A 21,880-nucleotide genomic window follows, 5' to 3' on the forward strand; every position below is an offset into this window, starting at 1 on the left:
CAGATTAAAATGAAATATCTCTGAGTTCAGGGTCAGCCTGGTCTACAGAATGGGTTCCAGATTTACACAGTGAAACCCTGTCTCCAAAAACCTAAATAGGCAGTCCTGTCCAGACACCAAAGAAAGAAGATGTGACCTACCCCACTGAAAAAGGTACTGAGCCATGTGGTTAACATATACTAGAATAATGGGTTAATATAAGTTATAAGTGCTAATAAGAAGCCTGAGCTAATGGGCCAATCAGTTTTATAACTTAAAAAATCTAAATAAATAAATAAATAAAATTAAACACTCCTCCTAACATGGAGTTTCTCCTTGTACATTTATAAACTGCCATTTTCCTATGTGACACATTTTTCTCCTCTCTATCTGGAGGTAGTCCTTTATCTCCGAGGAAAAAGACCCCTTGCCCTCTCTCCCTTGCTCCCATCCCCTTCTCCCCAATCCTCTACCTCCTGTCTCTATCCCTTAAAAGAATTAGACTCCCTGCCCTCTGACCATCCTTTGTGCTTTGGGGTGGGTGGGTGATAATTTGGGGTGATACTTCTCATTCACGAAGTCCTACAGACTCCCCATCTTCCTGTGAACAGACCATTAGCAGGATTTAGAGATGGAAAACAATGCCACTTGCTCTTACTGAAATATTTAGGTATTTGAAAATACATTTTCCCACTGCTGGGGGACATAGTTCAGTGGTTGAGAGTTTGACCAGCATGCATGAGGTTCTAGGTTCAATTTCCTATCTCAGAAAAAAAGTATAAAACACATTTTCTCCTTATGTGTACCTTAACTTGTAAATATAGCACACACACACACACACACACACACACACACACACACACACACACACACACCAGCAATTTTTGTGGTGCTGGGTGTAGCATGATTAATTAAAAACCCAGAGACAGAAATTGGGGTTCGGCCTGAAGATCAGAAAACCAAAACAGCCAGCCACTGGCTCTTGTCTCTACCTCTGTCTGAAATGGCGATCCTGCCTCTGGGAATCTTAGAATGAGACTGTCTCCTCCTGTATTATATTCTTCTCTAGGGCTGGGATTAAAGGCACGCACCACCCGGTTTCTATGACAAACTAGTGTGGCTACTGGGATTAAAGCTGTGTCACCACTGCCTGGTCTGTAAGGCTGACCAGGGTTGCTGTTTACCTTCTGATCTTCAAGCAAGCTTTATGCTGGGCGGTGGTAGCGCACACCTTTAATACCAGTACTTGGGAGGAGGCAGAGGCAGAGGCAGGGTGGATCTCTGTGAGTTCGAGGCCAGCCTGGTCTACAAGAGCTAGTTCCAGGACAGGCTCCAAAGCTACAGAGAAACCCTGTTTCGAAAAATGAAAACAAACAAACAAACAAACAAAAAGCAAACTTTATTTATTAAAATACAAATGAAATATTACTATAGCTGGGAATGGAATTTAGGGCCTCCTGCATGATAACCCATTCACTGGGGGATTCTAGGTAAGGACTCTACCACTGAACCACATCCCAGCCCCTCACTGGGGGGATTCTAGGTAAGGACTCTACCACTGAACCACATCCCAGCCCCTCACTGGGAGATTCTAGGCAGGGGCTCTACCACTGAGCCACACCCCAGCCCCTCACTTTGGGACTCTAGGCAGGGGCTCTGCCACTGGGCCACACCCCAGCCCCTCACTGGGGACTCTAGGCAGAGGCTCTGCCACTGAGCCACACCCCAGCCCCTCACTTGGGGATTCTAGGCAGGGGCTCTGCCACTGAGCCACACCCCAGCCCCTCACTGGGGACTCTAGGTAGGGGTTCTGCCACTGAGCCAGACCCCAGCCCCTCACTGGGGACTCTAGGCAAACCTCTACTATTGGTGTGTCACAGTCAACTCTACTAGGTGGATTTATAGTCACACTAAGCCACACACACAGTTCCTCGACTGGTCTGGAACTCTCTATGTAGACTAGGCTTGGCTGAACTCACAGGAATCTGCCTGCCTCCGCCTACCAAGGGGTGGGATTACATGTGTGTGCATCCTGCCTTTTTTCTTTTCTTTCTTTTTTCTTTCTTTCTCTTTTTTTGACAGAGGATCTTTGTAGCCCTGCCTGGCCTGAACTTTACAGTTACCTTGCTAGGCTTCTAGCCTGATTTATTTGTTTATTTTAAACTATATTTCTCAGCTTTTCTTTTCTTTTCTTTTTTTTTTTTTTTTTTTTTTTGGTTTTTTGAGACAGGGTTTCTCTGTGGCTTTGGAGCCTGTCCTGGAACTAGCTCTGTAACCAGGCTGGTCTCGAACTCACAGAGATCCGCCTGTCTCTGCCTCCCGAGTGCTGGGATTAAAGGCGTGCGCCACCATCGCCCGGCTCAGCTTTTATTTTCAAATATGGCAATATTCATTACCTGACAGATCAAGAACCTTTGGAGTCTCATAAAAATACAAAGAAACTGGCCAAAATGTGTGAAGTGCTGAGCTGTGAGGCTTTTAGCTGCCCTGCAATACCACACACGCTGGGGATTTATTTGCTCCCAAAGACAAATGTGTTCTCAAACACATGCTCTACTCTCAGAGTCCCAAAGCTGTAGACACATGCTCCATTTCGGGGGTCTGTGTCCCATATCTGACCCGGGAGGTCCTGCTGCAGCTGCTGAGCCTGTGGCCCCAGCTAGCAGTTGGGTGTTTCAGTACTGGCTCCAAAGGAAGGTTTGAGGAATCACGAGGGAGGGACTAAGGCAGGAATGGCAAAGCCGAAGGAGGGAAGGGAATGTGTGTGGGAGACCTTCCCATGGCACTCTGTCTCTTCCCATCTTAGGCTGACACGTGTGCGAGCAAGGCCGAGGCCTGGAGGAGCTGGGGCGTAAGTCCAGTTTCCCGTGTCTGTGTTTCGGGCCTTCTGCTGACTAAATTGTACAGCAAGGTCTCTGCGTGGATGAGGCCCACCAGGGAAAGAGCAGAATGGGAGATGACCTGAGAGGTCATGGGACCTCTCCCCACTTCTCTCTTTCTGAGTCTGGGTCTCCTTGCCTAGCCTGGAACTTGGTATGCAGACCAGGCTGGTCTCACACTCACAGAGCTCCTCCTGTGCTGGGATTAAGGGCGTGTGCCATCATGTCTGTTAGATTCATGTGATATTTCAAAGGTGTTGGCGGAATTGTCTGGCAACTGGAGCTGGGTGTGGCAGAAAGAGAAGGATGGAGAGCCGGTGACAACTTGCAAGGCCTCCGCTTGGGAGGGAGGAGGAGGCGGTTTGGTAATGTAGCCGAAGTTCCCTCTGGGACCGCCAGAGGGCACCCGAAGGTAAGAGAACAGCTACCAGGAGTCTCCTTCCACCTTCAAGAAGAGGCTTGTTTTTAACAGGCTTGGTAGGCCAGGCCAGCTAGCCTCTGAGTTTCTGGGCGATTACCGTATCTACCTTGCTACTCACAGTAGGATGGCCGGGATTACAGGTGTGCGGCCATTGAATTTGGCGCTGTATATAGGTTCTGGGGATCAGGTTTTCAGGCTTGCATGCCTGGCAAACACAACTGGGACTAGAGGTGTGCTCCACCACACTTGTGTTGTCCTGGAGCTTGAACCCAGGGCTTGCTTCATGCACACAAGGCAAGTGCTCCAGCATCTGAGTCGCATGTAAGCCCCTAGACTTACTATCATTATTTGTGTTGTTTTGACACAAGAGCTCACGGTGTGACCCTGGCTGGCCTTGAACTCACAGAGATCCACTTGTCTCCTGGGTGGGATGGGATTACAGTTGTGTGTCACCACAAGCAAATTTATTGATTTTTAAAACTTTACGGGCTGGAGTGATGGCTCAGAGGTTAAGAGCACTAGCTGTTCTCTCAGAGGTCCTGAGTTCAATTCCCAGCAACCGCATGGTGGCTCATATGTAATGAGATGTAATGTAGCGCCCTCTTCTGGCCTGCAGCCATACATGCAGGCAAAACATTGTATACATAATAAATAAGTCTTTTTTAAAAAACACTTTACTGCACTCGGGAGGCAGAGGCAGATGGATCACTGTGAGTTCGAGACCAGCCTGGTCTACAGAGCTAGTTCCAGGACAGGCTCCAAAGCCACAGAGAAACCCTGTCTCGAAAAACAAAAACAAACAAAAAAACACTTTACTTACTTTTAATTTTATGCATATGGGTGTTTTGCCTGAATGTATGTCTGTGAACCATTTGCAAGCCTTCAGAGCACAGACAAGGCTTTGGATTAGCTGAATCTGGAGTTGCAGACATTGTGAGCCGCCATGTGGTTGCTGGGAATCCAACCTGGATCCTCTAGAAGAGTAGCCAGTTATCTGAACTGCTGAACCATGTCTCCAGATCCAACGTTTATTTTTCTTATTTTTATTTATGAATATGTGTGCAAGTTTGTCATATGTACAATGCCTTTGGAGGTCTGAAGAGGGCATCAGATCCCCTGTAGCAACGCAAGTGCCAACACAGGTGCTGAAAACCTTAGGTCTTTTGGAAGAAAAGCAAGTGCTTTTTACCTCTGAGCCATCTCTCCAGCCCCAATTGATTATTTGATTGGTTGGATTGATTGACTGTGTGTGTGTGTGTGAAGTCAGAGGGAGTCCATTCTCACCTTCCACCATGTAGGTCCTAGGGATTGAACTCAGATTGTCAGGGTTATTGGCAAGTGCCTTTACCTGCTATCAATTGAACTAGCCTTTTTGTTGCTATTTTCTGAGATAAGGTTTTGTGTAACCTAAGCTGCCTCAACTTATGCTTCTCTTGTCTCAGTCTCCCCACTGTCAAGATTATAAATGCCCGGCTCCCGGTGGTGGAACTTTTCTTAGTCTATAATGCTCCGTGTGGCCTGGCCCCTGACCTCCCATTAACAGAGTGGCAGAATAAATGCAGGTGGGGGATAGGGGTTGATGGTGGTGGTGGATGAATTGACCAACTGAGACAGGGAGAATGACATAAGTAGTCACTCCCCTCCTTGGATGCCACCCAAGACACTGATTCTAGGCCGTTTTTAGAATATGCATGCCTCCACCCAGGCTCCCAGACCGGATCGGTTCTGCACATCCTGCTTTCTTTACAGGAAGTGCCCAACCTTGACTTCAGGACACCACACGAAACAGGTCAGGATGATGCTCTGCTGACCTCTGGTGGCCACTGGGAACAAGGCAGCGCATTCTCCGCAGGCTCGGACTAATGCCAATCCTGGCGTCTCCCACACTGGTTCTCACAGCTGCATGCGATATCCAACGCCTGGACGGCCAAGATGCGCAAAACCCCCCTTCCTGTTTCCACGCTCACATCCCCACTGTGTGCTTATACAATTGACTCTCATCTCAGTACCCCACGCTGGGATTCACTCAAATCTTTCTGGTTTGGGCTGGTATGTTCTATCCTGGTTACTGATGTTTTTAGTGATTTTTATCGAGATGGGGTTTCAAATTGTCCTTAAACTCAGAGTCTTCCTGCCTCAGCTTTTTGATTGTGGGGATTACAGGCATGAGCTTCCATACTTGGCTTAAGATTTTGCTGTTTATTATGGAATATCTTGCCACTTATTTGCTGTGCTAAGGATTGAACTCATAGCCTTCTTCTGCCTTGTGCATGCTAGGCACTCCACCACTTTTAACACCCCCAACCACTCCTTTGACTTTGAACTCATAGCCTTCTTCTGCCTTGTGCATGCTAGGCACTCCACCACTTTTAACACCCCCAACCACTCCTTTGACTTTTTATTAGGAGGCACAGTCTGGCTAAGCCTTGAGTTCCTCTGTGCCTAACAGGTCTGGGAAAAGGCAATTCTCCTGCCTCAGCCTGAGTAGCCAGGATGATTGGTCTGTAACATCAGACTTGGCTACTTTTCTTTTTATTGATTTAAAATTATTGTGTCTTACATTTGAGTACAGGAGCTGATGTAGGACAGAAGAGCAAGAAATGGTAGTTAGTAGTCTGCTGTAGGTGCTGGAAACGGAACTCAGGTCCTCTGCAAGAGCAGTATATTCTCTTAACCATTGACCCACCTCTCCAGTCCTATGACTTTGTGTGCTTTCTTCTCCTGATCCTTTCGTCATGGAGGCCTTCGTGAGAGCTCCCCTGAGCCTGCTGGGTTACAGCTGGAGCTGCTGACATGGAGGCAAGATTGCTGGCTTTTCCATTAAGAAATGGGTTCTGGAAGGCAGAGGTGTGCCCATGGCTGTCTCCCTGGGGCCTGGCACAGAGCACATGCTCTGGGACTCTGAATTAAATGGGTGGAGACGATCTGAACAACACTATCAGGTATGTTAGAGAAGTTTCTCATGCAGGGGTGGGAACGTGGATGCAGGAGAAATCAACTGAAGGTTACTTTCAGCTCTACATTGTGGTCCAGGCCAACATGGGTTCTACCAAACTAAAAAACAAAAAGGACAACTCGTGGGAGTTGCTTGTCTCCTTCTACTGTGAAGGTCCAGGGATCAAACTCAGGTCCTCAAGGCCTGGTTGGCGGTAAGTGCCTTTATCCAATGAGCCACTTCGCCAGCCTGGAATTAGGTGAAGGCATTCTGGATAAGAAGAGCCACAGACATGCCCCCAGTCTGCTGTGACTTGTCAGCACTCAGGAGGCTGAGGCAAGATTGCACGGAGTACAGGAATCAGGGCTACATATTAAGTCTTGGGGCTAGAGATGGTTTAATTGCCAAGAGTGCATACTACTTATACAGAGGACAAGAATCCTGTTCCTAGCACCAGTGTTAGACAACTCAGTACTCCCCTAGCTCCAGGGGATTCTACACTCTCTTCTGACCTGCACAGGCGCTGTGTTCATTCAAAAATGATTGTCTCAAAAAAACTAAAAAATAGGGGCTGGAGAGATGAATCAGGTTAAGAAAACTTGCTGCTCTTGCAGAGGACCCAAGTTCAGCTCATAGGGTGGCTCACAACTGCCTGTAACACACATAGGAGGCAGAAGCAATAGGTGGGTTTGTTTCAAGTTAGAGGCTGCCTGGAGGTGTTTCCCCATCCATTGGTGGTGCTATGTCTACTATGATCACAAGGCTAAGAAGAGGCATCATGGGTTTCTGAGTCCCTGTCATAGGCCAAAGTGTGTGGTGGTGGTCAGGTAAGTGTGTGGGGTTTACCAGAATCCAGGTCAACTTCAGCTTTGGCATTCTAGAGCACTAGAATGGAGGCAGAGGGATCAAAAATGTTGGTAACAGAACCACTTGTGCTTGATCTGTCAGACTCAGATGGTAGGAGGAATGACCGTACTTCACCAAGGTGTCCTCCGACTTCCTTCCCATGATGGACCATGCACACTCACTCACATATGTTTGAAAAAGGTTCATCTGTAGGCTGGACAAGGTGGTCCCATGCCTTTGATCCCAGCACTCCAGAGGCCAAAGCAAGTGGATATCTCTGAATTCAAGGCCACTGGGGTTTATATAATAAACTAAAGGTGAGCCAGAATTACAGGGTAAGACTGCATCTCCAGCAGGGTGGTAGTGGAGCACGACTTTACTCCCAGCACTTGGGAGGCAGAGGCAGGTGGATTTCTGTGGGTTTGAGGCCAGCCTGGTCTACAAAGCAAGTTCCAGAACAGGCTCCAAAGCTCCAAACCTGTCTCATCCCCACCCCCCCAAAAGAACCTACCTCCAACAAAAATCAAATTTGGGCAGCAACAGTGCACGCCTTTAATCCCAGCACTCAAGAGGCAGACACATGGATCTGAGTTCAAGCCCAACTTGGTCTACAGAGTGAATTCCATGACAGTCAGAACTACACAGAAAAACCCTCTCAAAAAACAACAAACCCCAAACAAGAAAAACCCCCAAACACACCCCCTCCATCTCCCCAAAGGTCTCCAACAGCATCTGGGGGGTGGAGTTAACAGGTAAAGTAGATCCAGCATGGATGATTTTGTGAGTGCACATACACATAACAGACAAGACCTCCCACAGCTAGCCCAAGCTGAGCTTAAACTTGAAATCCTCCTGCCTCAAGACACCCGGTTCTAGGATGACACGATGTTACTCTTTCAACATTTTCAGGGGTGGGTGGAAATGTTTTTGGTGGTGGTTTCTTTGCCCTTCCTGGTAACACTATCTTGGCAGATGGTAACCCTCTGCTGGCAGGAGGGTAGCTTTTAGGCTTCTAGCTTAGGATTTCCTCAAAGCTACCAGCCATCTGCAGCCCTCAGAATTCCATCCTATGAAACACTGGAGGGCAAGGCTGCCCCTAGTTGGCCGACAGGCTGTGCTGGAGACTGCAGCCCCTTCATTTCTTTCAGGCCTGTGTTTAATTTTTTTTTAACAAGATTGATTTTATTAACTATGGTACATATCACATAAGGCCTTTTCATTTTTTAAACACCATTCCCATTAAGACAAGTACAATACTTCATAGCAAATACATAATTTTAAAAACAAAACCAAACAAAAACCACCTCAGTCAAAGATGCTTTGGCTGCCAGGATGGCTGCCCATGCACTGAACAGGAAGGAGCCTCAGAAAACCCATGACTTGCTTAAAAAAAAAAAAAAAAGGCTGGAAATAAAGCAGCCATTCCTAAAGCTAACTAGAGGTCCTGGTTCGAGCCACCACGACACAGGAAATCATCGTTACACCCGCTTTACAGACAGGTTCCCACTTTCGCTGCAAAACAGAAGTATGGGCACACGGCCAGACTACTAACACACTTCAATATCATTAATGTTTCTGTTTGTTCTCAGGAAACTCAAAATATTTGTTAATCCAACACATATAAAGATCATGTAACATGTGAAAATACAAATACCAGGAAAAGAAGCCACAGCAGCACAATTCCAAATTTTCAAACAAGTTTTATTCCCATACAATCCCGAGACGTTTCCTTTGCTTAAAATGTACACAGGGAACATGATTCTTTAATGTGAACAATAACTTATGTCCTGGCTCCACTACTCGGGTGGCTTCATGGCTGGGGTAAGGGACCATCTAGGGCCTCTCACCTTGGCCTGTGAGGTCCCTGGCTGGTACAGTCCTGGACTGACCTAGCTCATCCCCGACCTTCCCCATGCACATGTGGGTAATGTGGAATGGAGAACACCCCCCCCCCCCGACCTGCCACCTGTAGATGACTTTGGGGAATGAGGATTGCAGCTGGCCCACTGTCAAGTTTTGAGGGTCTGGGGGCAGAGCACAAGGTACCCTGTGGGGTCCTTGGGGGAATGCAGGCCTTCTGGGATTCCTCCCATTAGACCAGGGGCGGAGGCACAGAATACAGGAGGGTAAACCCCACACCCTTGCCTACAAGCTACTCCAATAGAGTCACCCCCAGTAGTGGCAGAGACTGGGAAGGTTCTACAAGACTGCTGCTACTCTGCCTGTCTCTCCTGGGAGAATGGAGAGCATGGGGCAGACCAGCACCAGAACTTTCCATGTCCCTTAAAAGGCCGAGATAAGAAGGGTGGACAGTGCTGAAGGACTGTACACCACCCAATGTGCAGCACAAAACCCAGCCTTGGGAACTGTGGTGTTGTTGGGTGGCACCAGGCTGAGGTCACCTCCAGGGCTGCTGAGTAGGGCAGCAGTTGACCTGGCCACCCAAGCCCTGAATGCTCTCCTTTCTTTAGGTCCCCAGGTTGCCTTGCCATGAGCGGGAAGGTTACTCAGAGTATCTGAAGAAGCAGGAATGAGGTGCACCAGCCTGGTGTCTGCCAAGGTGAGGATCTGAGCTGGGTTCTCCTGGCCATGTGCCTGCCCCTCTTAGTCTGCCACCCATTGCTGACATTACATAGGCACATGCAGCAGCCTCACAGGAAGGTGGCTTGGGTCACAACTCTTCACGGTTGGATGGCCCCACCTCCATTTCTTTGAAGACCCAACACAGAAACTACTGAATGTAAGTCATTTTAATAGCGAGGTGCAAGGGGCATGAAGTCAGGGCAGGGGACTGTCTGTGACCTTAGTGGACGCAACCCACATTATGTTCCTGCTGACCCCAGGCCTACAGCACCCAAAACAGACCCTCAGGAAGGAAACATTTACATATAACACATTTGTACCTTGGGTTTGGTCTGGTCTTGGAGATTATACTTTGCAGGGGCAGCGTAGTGTTTGCAAGCACCTTATGTTGCCAAGTACTACAGACAGGAACACTCAGCTTCTCTAGGACAGGACCCTTTGCCAAGGGACAGTCATCCTCCTACCCTACAGAGGTAAAGGCAGGGTGGAAGTTCACCTGGGGCCCCTGGAAACATACCCACATGCTGTTTCTAAAGTGCAACGGTGAGACCCAAGATAGTGCTGTGTGACCCATGCCCCTCCTATGCCCAGGGTACCTTAGTGTCAGGTTTCATGGCCCAGTGCTAAGATTAAAGTAGGAGGCAGAGGCAGAGGCAGAGGCAGGAGCCAATTAGGGCTGCCACACCAGGAGCAGAGTGTGTGGAGGCTGCTGGGAGGAAGTGGCAAAACTGGGTCAGTATAGGGTGGTGACAAGCCAGGTACAGTGCCTCTGTCTGAGAACAGGATCCTCTGTGCATAACCAGATGCTCATTTCTGGAAGGTGCCATACCTGCCCATGTCCCAGACACTCTTGCTGGTTACATCTACAGCATGGGATAAAAGGACCCCACTTTAACATCAAACACGCCAACCTAGGTGCTGTGTGTACACACCTGTAGTTTTTCTATATATGTAGTGTTTCTATAGTGTGCTGGTTAGGTAGGGATCTTGCCAATAATTCCTCCAAAGGCTCTGTCTTCTCAGGGGGTGGACCTATGGGGGCCCAGTGGGTTTGCAGCCATTGTCCAGGTGTCCTTACTTTGCTGTCACACACAGACAAAGGGCTTTTTACCCAGTGGCCACCTGGCAGGTAAAGTGGAAACTTGAGGTCTATTTTCTTCCTGTGCTGTCTGTCTCTGTGGAGGGGTTCCATCTTTCTTCCAGTGTTCCTTTGCTGCAGGGAATGGAGCAGAAGCCTGGAAAGGAGTTGGGAGGGAAGCCACACACTGGGTCTAGGCACAAAGCTCTCTTCTTGCTGTGCTGTGGGCCATGCCAGTGCCCTGTGTGTACTGTGGGGTAGCAGAGCCAGAGCCCACAGGTTCCCAAGGACCCCTTTGCAGGTGTGTGTAGGTATGGAAAATGAGAGAGGACAAACTGGGAGGTGTCCTCTTTAGAGGGGCCAGCCCTGCTGGGGTATAACCTCTGCCCCTGGCAGAGGCTGGGGTGATGTCCCAATGATGGGGCCCTGACGCTGGTGCAGGCAGACAGGTTGGGCAAGGGGTCCAGGGAGCAGTGAGGGTACTGGGGCCGCTGTCTGGTCAGTTCAGTCCTCAGAGTGGTCAGGCCAAAGGTAGGGCCCCACAGCTTGCTACAGCCAGTACCAGGTGAAGATCAGGCTGCAGGGTGCTCGACTGCCCAGCCATGGCAGACACTGGCTAGTGCCATGACTGAAGTCTTAAAAAGGCGCTTGGCTGCAACCTCCAGCCCAGGGGACCTGATTTTGTTCAAGGCCAAATGCCATCCTGTCAAAAAGACGACTGGTTTTCCTGCCTCCTGGATGTGGTGGCTCACAGCGTGTGTTCGGCTTGGAGCTGAGAGGAGAGCAATGGCTGCATTGGGGACTGAGGGGTTGGAGGAGGTGACTGGGGAGGTGACGGCTGACTGGTAGCAGGTGTAGAGGTAAGGAAAGGGACAGTGGGAGCCACAGCTGAGGGGGAGCCAGGTGCAGCTCCAGGAGGCTCACTGATGGGCCGGTTGTAGAAGAAGAAGGGGCACTGCTGGATGAAGAGCTCGATGATGGTTTGGTAGGAGCGTGTGGCTGTGAGAGCGTCCATGCTACTGAAGTCGGGCCTCATCAGGGTGGGCCAGAAGCAGATAGACAGGTTCTCACTGGTCATGAGATTCACCTTGTTGTTGTGGCTGACTCTGCAGATGACAGCAAAGCCAGGTCAGATGTGCACAGGGCTTCCCTGCCTCCTAACCCTTGGGCTGATCCTGCCACTAGCTCTAAGGAGCCACAGAGTGCAGAGGCTGAGGACACACGGAGGCTCCACATGTCCCTGGAGGGTGCAGTGCATAGACCATCAACCAAAGTGGTGATGTTTGGGATGGGCAGAAAATTAGTGCATAACTACCCCTCTGCTGACAGATCCACCATGAGCAGACAAACCTGGGCACTGGTTAAGTGCTTTAATCAAATGACGATTATTCTACAGCAAGGCACCTCTCCTGATATGTGTTCTGCCTCACACCAGTATGGAGACATGGACAAGGAGCAGCTGTGAGAAGCTCTTGGAATTTTTGCTTTTGGGAAGTTTCTAAAGGCACCAACACCTGCCAGAAAAAACCCCAGCATGGGCTGGAGCCAGAGTTAGAAGGGAAACTAAGGATGCCAAGGGCCCTTGGCTATACCACTGGCCACTGCAGCAGTGAGTGGACCCTGCTGGCCTTCTCCTCTCCCTCAGTTAACTAACTCAAGATGCCTGTTTATTATAGGAGGAAAACTACCCAGCAGCATGATACTTACTTGTTCAGGTGGGAGATGACATATTTGAAGACTTCATGGTTTTCCTTTGGGAATTTCTTCAGCACCTCCTTAAGAGCATGTAACTTCTGTTCTCGGTCGTTGATTTCTGAGAGAGGAAATGAAAGGCTTTCAGGGTTAAGTCTGGTGGGTGTTCTGGAGGTGTAAAGTAGCTATGCAGCAGCTGGTGGTCACTCCAGGTGTACTCTGGCAACCCTCTGGGAGGGCAGCCCAGGGCTTTCTGACAGCTCCATTCCACCCTCATGCCCAGAGTCTGCATCCATGGTTGCACACCTGGACTGGGGTCCAGGCCACTTCTATGTCCCAGGCCCCTGCTGAAGGACAGTACTGTATGCCTGGGCTTCCTGCCCCCCTCCTGCCCCCCAAGATAAACCATCCACAGACTCTACCATAAAGAACACCATTCTTTGCTCATTGGTTGCCCCTGGAGACAGGCACCCCGATGCAGAAAGACCACTTGCTTCCTGGCCAGACGGGAGGGCACTGCCACCCACCCACACTGACAGACTATGGAAGGAGGGGGTCTGTTACAAGACCAGGGCTCTGTCCTTCCCTGCAGACATGAGGAACTTTGCACATGGCGCTGCTGGAGGGGCTGATGCAGACAGTGGGCGATTCTTATGCAGCTCATCAAAGGGACCACATGCCCCTGTTCTTACTGCCGCCTACTGTGCCCACTGAGGGTACTAATGTGCTGTGACAGGAAGCATGTCATCCATGCCATGCCAGGTCAGTCATCTCTACAATCTGCCCTGTTTTGAGGATGGAAAACAAGGAAACAGAAAGTCTGTGAAGCAGGGATTTGAACTGACCAGCTGCAGAACTGAGCTGAATTTGGCTCATTCTGGCAGGGAGGCAAAAATGGTCTAGACTCCATCAAGAGTAACACTTGATCAAGCCACATTTTTCTGTACATGGAAAGAGATCTTTATGGCCACTCAAGTGTGGGTTGACAGTGGCTAGCAGAGTAGCTTATGGGTAAAAGCTCTATCTGCTAAGTCTGATGACTTGAGCTAGGGCTTACAGGGTAGAAAAACTGACTCCTGTAAGTCGTCTGGTGACCTCCACTTGAGTGAACACGCCACACACTTACACAAGCCCCCAAAACAAAACAAAAACAAACTACAATGGCCTTAGTTTTATTGGGCACAGCCTCCTTGGACACCATTAAAACTGCCATATCTTCTTGCTTCAAACTCCTGGTGGTTCAGAGACTCAGCACACCATGCCTCCCAGGTGAAGGTCATGTGGGGCACTACGGTCTGCATCTCTGCCCCCCAGTCCCTGGAACGTTCAAGTGGGAGGATTGTCAGTTTCAAGTCAGCCTAGGCTACAGAATGAGACCCAGTCTCAACAACAACAGCAAAATATAATGATTAAAAATGGGGTAAGAAAGCCCCATCCCTAACCCAGAAGCTATTTCAATTGATAACTGTTCACAAATGAAATCATGGTTTTCTCTATCAGAGTCTCATTGGGTGTACAAAACACTCTTCAGGGCAGATCCCATGACCAGCAGTAGATGGCATTTCTGGAGGTTGTCTCCCAGTGCTTTGTCAGCCCCACCTGTCCACAACAAGTCCTTCCCATACACATTATGGTTTCTCATCCCATGTTTTTATGGGATTTCTGTGTGTGTCTCTGTGTTTGTTTCCTGAGTTTTTTCTTTCGCTTTTTTCTTCTGCTAGTTTGTTTTGTCCTATTCTGATTTGTTTTTAATTTATTATTATTTTTTTAGATGACTGTTTTCTAAAGAAAGAAAGGGTGGGGAAGTAGGAAGATCTGGGAAGAGAAATTATAATTAAAATATTGCACTAAAATAAAATCTACCTGGGTGGTGGTAGCGCACACCAGTAATCTCAGCACTTGTGAGACAGAGGCAGGGGGAATCTCTGTGAGTTTGAGTCCAGCTTGGTATACATAATGTGTTACTGAGTTCTGGGGCAGCCTGAACTACATAAATGAGACCCTGTCTCAAAACAAAACAAATCTATTTTCAGTTAACAAAAGGCCTTGGCTTCCTGACTGGGAACCTTTACAGTAGAAGACGTGTCAGGCCATAACTGGGTGCATCACACAGGAGTATGGTGCAAACTGGTTGCAGTTCAGAGCTCAAATCTGACTCAACCCTGATCTGGGTGCCTATCCTGTCAAGCACCCAGAATCTGTGAACCTGGGCAAGTGACACCTGAGGGCCCCTCAGTCTCCCGTCTGTAATAGAGATTGGAGGCAGCGAGAGGTTCGAGGTAAGCTCAGAGGTAGGCACCTGCAGGGAACCTGAGCAACGGAACCTGTCTGCCTGTAAGATGACGGAAGTCACAGGACCTGAGGTGAACCAGTCAGTACCAGTTTCTAACCCGAGTTGCTTCAATGGTTCAGCCTCCATGGATAATCCACAGCCCCGAGTTTTAAAATCATTTGCTGTGGTGTTTCAGTAAGAAGTCTGTTTAGGACGAGGAAGCCATGGGGAGGGAGGACGAATGACTGACTACAGAAGAGCACATGAGAATCAAGAGCAAGACTCACTTTCACTGACTAGAGTTAGTGCACCTCTTTCAGATGCAGGCTTGCCCAGGTCCCTACAGTACACTGTGACACAAACACAGCTGTGTCTCTTTTCATCAGGCACCTGTGGAGCAGTATCTCAGACAGCAGACTCATGCAGGAAACAGTCCTGGAGGAGCAGAAACAGGTGTGTCCTTTCTTTCTCCCTGGGGAGCCCTTCTGATACTCATTCATGTCCCTCCCTTGGAAAGCTCATCCCCCTCCCCCCTCCTGTGAACTCTTAAGTCAGACGCCCAAGAAAGGCCTAGATGGTTCCTGACCTATATTCCCTCTCCCACCTGTTTGATTCTCTGCTGGTCCCTGCACTCATTAACACTGAGGAGCACCAAGTGTTTGGTGGGAGGACCACAAGGGGCTCTTCCTAGCCAAGTTTGGCTCTGGGCCAAACTAAAGCATGGCTGATTCCTCCCTCTTAAGGTGCTGGGGATGGAACCTAGGACCTTGTACATGCTAGACAAACAGTGTACAACTAAGACAGATCCCACTCCACCACTGCCCTTTTTTATTTTGCCCATCCTCTTCTCAGTCAGTACCTAGCACAAGCTTCTTCCTGTGGAGGAGGCTAATATCTAACCATAACCAATCAAAAAGAAGCTGGTTTGAGCCACAACTGTCATGACACCATTGCACCAATGGACACACCTTGCCAGGCAGGATGGTATGATTTTTTTTTTTTTTTGGATAATTCAAGACAGGGTTTCTCTGTAGTTTTTGGTGCCTGTTCTGGAACTAGTTCTTGTAGACCAGGCTGGCCTCGAACTCACAGAGATACGCCTGCCTCTGCCTCCCGAGTGTTGGGATGAAAGGCGTGCGCCACCACTGCCCGGTGGCAGGATGGTATTGTAACAGGCAGGGTTGAACACTGGGTGAAACTGTTGATGTCTTTCTCCCACAGTAGCCTGCAAAGCACCTTTTAGCACTATGCAGAATAGCCAGCAGAATTTTCGCTCAGTTGAGGTTCAACAACAGGATCTTACTGAGTTATGGTGAGCAATCAACCATTATGGTAATATCCTGTGATGTTCTGGATGCTTCCCTGACCAGTAACTCAGGGAGGTATCCCATGCCTGGCAATGAGATTTCATTTAGGATCCTCTGTCTTTTGGGAGACAGAGGATGCTTATATCTGCATGGTGTTATAGGGCCTGGAGGACCATTTCCCAGATGCTTCTGTGCAATCCTCAGCAGACATCCAGGCAGAAAGTGGGGCTGGATCTCAGCTCTGCTCTCTGCTGTAGACTCCCTGCCGTTCTTGTCCAGTGAAAGGAAGGGAATGGGGCACTCAGGTGAAGTCTACATACACACAATGCAGCTGCTAACATCTGAATCTTCAGGAACCCATAACCCATAAGGAAGAGGAGAGGAAGTCAGGTCTATCAGGGACCCTATAAACACCCTTAGAGTATATACAAACCAGGGCTCTAAAAGGCACAAAGAACTAGCTGTAGTGGCACACACCCTAAATTCCAGCACTAGAGAATCTGGGACAAGAGAATTCAGAGTTTGAGGGTAGCTTGGACTATAGGAGACTTTGTCTAAAAACAACATAAAACAAAGAAACCAAACAAAACACAAACTAGTTGGGCATTAGTGGCACACACCTTTAATCCCATCACTTGCTAGGCAGAGGCAGGTGGATTTCTAAGTTCAAAGTCAGCCTGGACTACAGAGTGAGTGCCAGGACAGCCATGAATACACAGAGAAACCCTGTCTTGAAAACCAAACCAAATAATCAAACCAACAAAAACCCAAACTAAGGAAAAACAAAAAGGTATAAGAACTCATTTTGGCCATAAAACCTGGCAAGGACCCTGATTCCCATTGTCCCCACTCTGGCTGCTTACTGCCAGCCGAGTTCCAGGCTGGGAACTGTTGTTTTCCCCTCAGTGCCTGGAGTGGAGGTTGCTGACCGTCTGCATATTTATGCTATTGGAAAAGGAGAAAGCTGGGCAGAGGCTTGAGCAATGTAGGCAGGCCCCAGGTGTGTCCCTGTCTTCCTCCCATGTGGCACACAAGATTACGGCTAAGGCAAGACTGGGACCACCCTTGGCTTGGTTTAAGAATAGAAAATTCAGACTATTCTGGAGGCATGATCATGCAGTAAGCTGGGCAGTGTTCCTTCTCTACCAGACTGTAGTTGAAACCATATCCTGTCTGTCACTGCTATGTGTCTCTGTCCACACAGGGCCCATTACACAGGCATATACTTGAAGTGAGGGACATAGCATCTCTGAGAAGTTATGTGGACAGACAAGAGAAAGCAACAACCTAAGACAGAATGGGAATAAGAACCTACAGGATAGTGAGGGTCATCTATCCCCAAACCTTGGCTGCTCATCTGCCTACTGGAAAAGGTAGATGATAAGGCTGCATTGAGAACAATATCCCTTGGATGACCAAGCACTGGCAGCTACAGGTCCTTGGCCTGGAAGCCTGTGGGGAGCAGATGGACGAAGACTCTGGACAGGGAAGGGGTTGGTGGTGGAGAAGAGTAGAAGGAAAGAACAAACAGCTTGGATACAAGTCCAGTTGGAATGAGGTGTAGGAGGAGAACACAGAGCCCCCCACTTGCTGCCTTAGATCTCAAACTTCTGCCTAAAGCCATAGTTCATGATTCCCCATTCTTACTACTCCCTGCCTCTCCCCCATCACAGAACTTTCTGCACTTGTAGTTCAGTTTGTTTGAGTCGGTCTACAGAGGACATCAGCTTCCAACCAGTGAAAGCAGGAACTCAAGTTCTAGCTTGCCAGTCCCCAGCCGTGTGACCTGGGCCTCCAGCCAAACTGTGTCACTCTGACAGCCTCGGGCTCCTCTGTACCATGGAGAGACAATCCTCTACCTCATTGGTGACTAAGAGCACACACCAATACCCAGCAAAGCCTGTTGTACACAGCAAGCAGCAATCTGTGATCTCTGTTGGTGCCTGAGTCTCCATGTGACCTTGACTAAGCTGGAAAGACAACTGGCAAATAATCACACAGATTCCCTTGGTGGGCACTCCAGTAATGTTCAATATTGTGAAATTCCGATGCTTACACAACAATCAGACAATGACCTTGGTATCTGTTGCGATGGGTTGTGGAACCTCATGCAAGCCTGAATACACAGACGTAGGTACTCTGAGGCAGTAAGTGAAAAGAACTGGTCAAGTTGCTGTTGCCATGGAAACCCGTGATACTATAGAGCATGGCCACCTTCTGTCTACTATGTTCCTTGACACAACTTTTTCATTGTCTGGTATCTGACTCAGCTAAGACCACCTCGATCCATTGAGCCCCATGCTCCACTTGCTGCTTCCGCTGTGAAGTGCTGTGTCAGTGAGTTCCCTTTCTCCCGACCCTCTTCTGTCAGGCTATCAAGAAAGGATAGACAAGAGGTGGCCCAGCTGACTATCAGGGCCCAGAAAGCATACAATGTAGAGGAAGCTATGAGACTCCACCCTTACAGGCTGCTATACAGCCTCCTTATGAGCTGTGGGAACCTACAGAGTGGGTGGCAGAAGTGTTGGGAGGAAGGGAAGTGGGCCCCCTATCAGCAGCACCCTCTCCTGGCCCTCCACAAACAAAAAGGTGCCATGTCAGCTGTTTCAAGAAACAATGGCATTATGTTGGGTGCCAGTACTCGACATACCTCTAGATGGCGCCAGGTCAAGACAAATGTGAGAACTGGGTACCAATCAGTGAACCTCCTCTAACTTCCCTTAGAGAGACAGCATGAGTCTGATACGGGTACCAACTCCCAGGTAAGTGGGCAAAAAGGAATGGCTGGCGGATGTGGAAACAGGCTGTGAGCAGGTAACCTGAGCCCTGCACCCTCCACAGCTGGGATAGCTTCCTTAGAGGAGCAGGGACCCAGGAATTGGAGCCCTTGACCTATAATCTTACCACAGCCTTGAGAGTACACTGCTTGAGTTGGGCAGTGATGAGCTAGACCAGAATAGGGACCCACAAAGGGATACTGTTATTCTTTCAGTCCCTGCCCTAGCCACGCCCACTCCCATAACCTCTGACCTGCCCGTCACCATCTTGGAACCCTTCCTCTTTCTGCTTCCTTGGCGGCGTGTGCACGCGTTTTCTCTCTCTCTCTTCTTTTATCTCTTTTCTCTTCTTTTATCTCTTTTTTTCTGTCTTTCTTTCTCCCTCTTCCTTAATAAATACTTATGGCTATTTCCTGTGTTTACGTGTCTGTTACCTGCCGCCACCGTGGGCGCGGTGCGTGCCCTCCTGTAGCCGCTTTCTCATGGCGGGCTCCGCCAGCCCGCCCAGGGATCGTTTGTAGCCGCTTTCTCAAATGTTGTTCCTTTTGGAAACTACAGCTCTCAGATTCCTCCTGGATTACGGACACCTGTGCGCGCAGGCGTGCGCAGGTGCAGGACATTTCTCCCAGACACCCTTGCGTTCTTGTTAAAAAGCGAGCTTCCACGAGGTCTCGCTCTCTCTTGCCCTTTACCCTTGTGTGTCTTGCACACCTGTCCCTTATTGTGCTCCCTCCCATTAAAGCGCACACACGTGGGAGCCGCGTGTCTGTGTCTCCTCCTTTCGTGCGTGTTTTGTCTGTCCTGTGTTTGTCTCCACACACACACCCGCTTTAAAAGAAGAATAGATACTCCTTTCAACAGTTGTGGAGAAATTGCTGTTTCTCCCTTGGGTTTTCCTTCTCTTCTCCTCACAAGGGCAAAGGCTTCCTCTGGCTAAATAATAATAATAATATCAAGTGCCCTGTAGTGACAGCTCCAAGAGGCCAGGGCCTTCATGACACATGACAGACCCAGACAATAAGAAAGCATCCCACACAATGGTCATCCTAGAGCACAGGTTCTCAACAATCCTAATGTTGCTACCCTTTAATACAGTTCCTCATGTGATGTCCCAACCATAAAGTTATTTTCTGTGCTACATCATAACTGTAATTTTGCTACTATTAACTGTCATGTAAATATCTGATATGGGAACCCCATGAAAGGGTTGTTTGACCCCCTAAAATGGTTGTGAACCTCAAGTAGAGAACCACTGCCCTAAAGACTGCCATTAAAACTAGAGGTTCTAAGTCAGGTATGGTAGCACATGCCATAATGCCAGTCTAGGGGAGGTAGAAGCAGCATGATAAGATTGAGGGCACCCTAAAATATCTAAGACATTACCTCAAACAAACAACAAAAAACCCTGGAGTTACTTATGTGCTGCAGAGCCCTGTGATCCTCTGGCTAAGGCCACTGGAGGTAATCACCACCAGCTTTCCTCCAACCCACAGTAATTTTCTTCTCTTAAAATTTTTTAGATTTATTAATTTTATTTTGTGTGTTTTGCCTGCATTCATGTTTGTGCAGTACATGTATACCTGACACTCTTAGAAGTCACAAGAGAGCTGGGCGATGGTGGCGCACGCCTTTAATCTCAGCACTTGGGAGGCAGAGGCAGGTGGATCTCGTGAGTTCGAGGCCAGCCTGGTCTACAAGGGCTAGTTCCAGAACAGGCTCCAAAGCCACAGAGAAACCCTGTCTCGGGGAAAAAAAAAAAAAAAGTCTCAGAAAAAAAAAAAAAAAAAGAGGGAAAGAGAAATGTGAATGGCACCAAGGCTATCCTCTAGTCTACACACACACACATACACACACACACACACCTACAAAACAAAAAGACAGAGAAAGGGAAATTATTTTTCCTCTACTTCAGCTAAGCCATCAATCTTCTTCCATCTATCCACATTAGTGCTTACACTGTGGATTACATGCCTTTGAGTTTTGACTGGAATTTATGCTACTGACTTTTCTGCATATCAGGCCTTTGGTATGAACTGGAATGAAGTTCCCAGCCCCTTTACTTACACCATACAGAATCAGTCATGAAGCTTTTAGGCTCCTAATACAGTGAATTGGTCCCTCATGGGATAATGATGAATCTATATGTGAAGGGATGTGTTGCCCTTTGTGATATTTAATATAGATTTAGAACTTGCCTGGACCTCTAGTGACTTGGGAGGCAAACCTTTATATATGTCTTTGTGTGATTGTCTATACTGGGTTAATTTAGGAGAGAACACTATACCAAAATAAGTGTGTGAGGGGACACTTTCATGAACTGGAGAACTGAACTGAATGTGTTGAAGCCATACAAAGCACCAGCATTCATCTCTGTCTATTGACTATGGATGCAAAGTAAAGATAAAATTTGGGAATATCATACAACACATAACTGATATTAGTTGAAATTTAACCAATTCTATTATTTTATTCTTTAACACTTTACTATATAGGAGTTGTCAAAATAAAGTGCAGATAAGGCAGAAAAAGAAAAAAAATTAATGACAGAAAAAAAAATAGTTTCGTCTTATATAACCTGCACATTTGTGAATTTGTTCCATTTGCTTTTTTTTTGAACAAGGTATCCTTAAGTTGCTGCTGTGAAATTATGGCTTCAGTGATTCTCACATCTCTGCCCCATGAGTGCTGGAAAGAATCATAAGTATGAGACATTATGACTGGCATATCAAATCACTCGAGGTTTTGTCTCTCAAGTAACTGTTATAAACAGCCAGTGTTGAATGTTCATGCTATATGATTGGTTGAAAACATTGAGAATAGAAAAGTCTCTATCATGCTATTTCATACATATTTAAAATGAATGATGTTCCAATTATTAACAGAAGGAATATTTTGGGCCAACAATTATACCTAGAAAATATAAATTAATAAATGACAGCTGGAATACTGTCAGCTGAGGTTACACTAAACTAGAGCAGCCTTGAGGAGGTGATATGGATTAGTTTAGCACAGACGTGGAAATTATTGGGAAAATGAAACCATTGCTTAATTATTCATCACACATATTGAACTCTGTCAATCAAAACAGTTTCGTATGTCATCTTTCTAACC

General features: G+C 47.9%; 1 protein-coding gene across 1 annotated transcript in view; it reads right to left on the reverse strand.

Annotated features, from left to right (window-relative positions):
- Positions 1–8,745: 8,745 nt before the first annotated feature.
- Arhgap35 (Rho GTPase activating protein 35) overlaps positions 8,746–21,880 on the reverse strand; it is a 118,728-nt gene continuing 105,593 nt past the window's right edge. The window contains exons 6-7 of the mRNA XM_050130275.1: positions 12,429–12,534; positions 8,746–11,827 (exon numbers count right to left, since the gene is read on the reverse strand). Coding sequence (XP_049986232.1) covers positions 11,470–11,827; positions 12,429–12,534 — 464 coding nt within the window. The 3' untranslated portion in view covers positions 8,746–11,469. The remainder of the gene's footprint in view (positions 11,828–12,428; positions 12,535–21,880) is intronic.

This window comes from Alexandromys fortis, unplaced genomic scaffold (genome assembly GCF_014885135.2).
Source record: "Alexandromys fortis isolate MF-2015 unplaced genomic scaffold, M_Fortis_MF-2015_v1.1 scaffold_325, whole genome shotgun sequence".
NCBI lineage: Eukaryota > Metazoa > Chordata > Mammalia > Rodentia > Cricetidae > Alexandromys > Alexandromys fortis.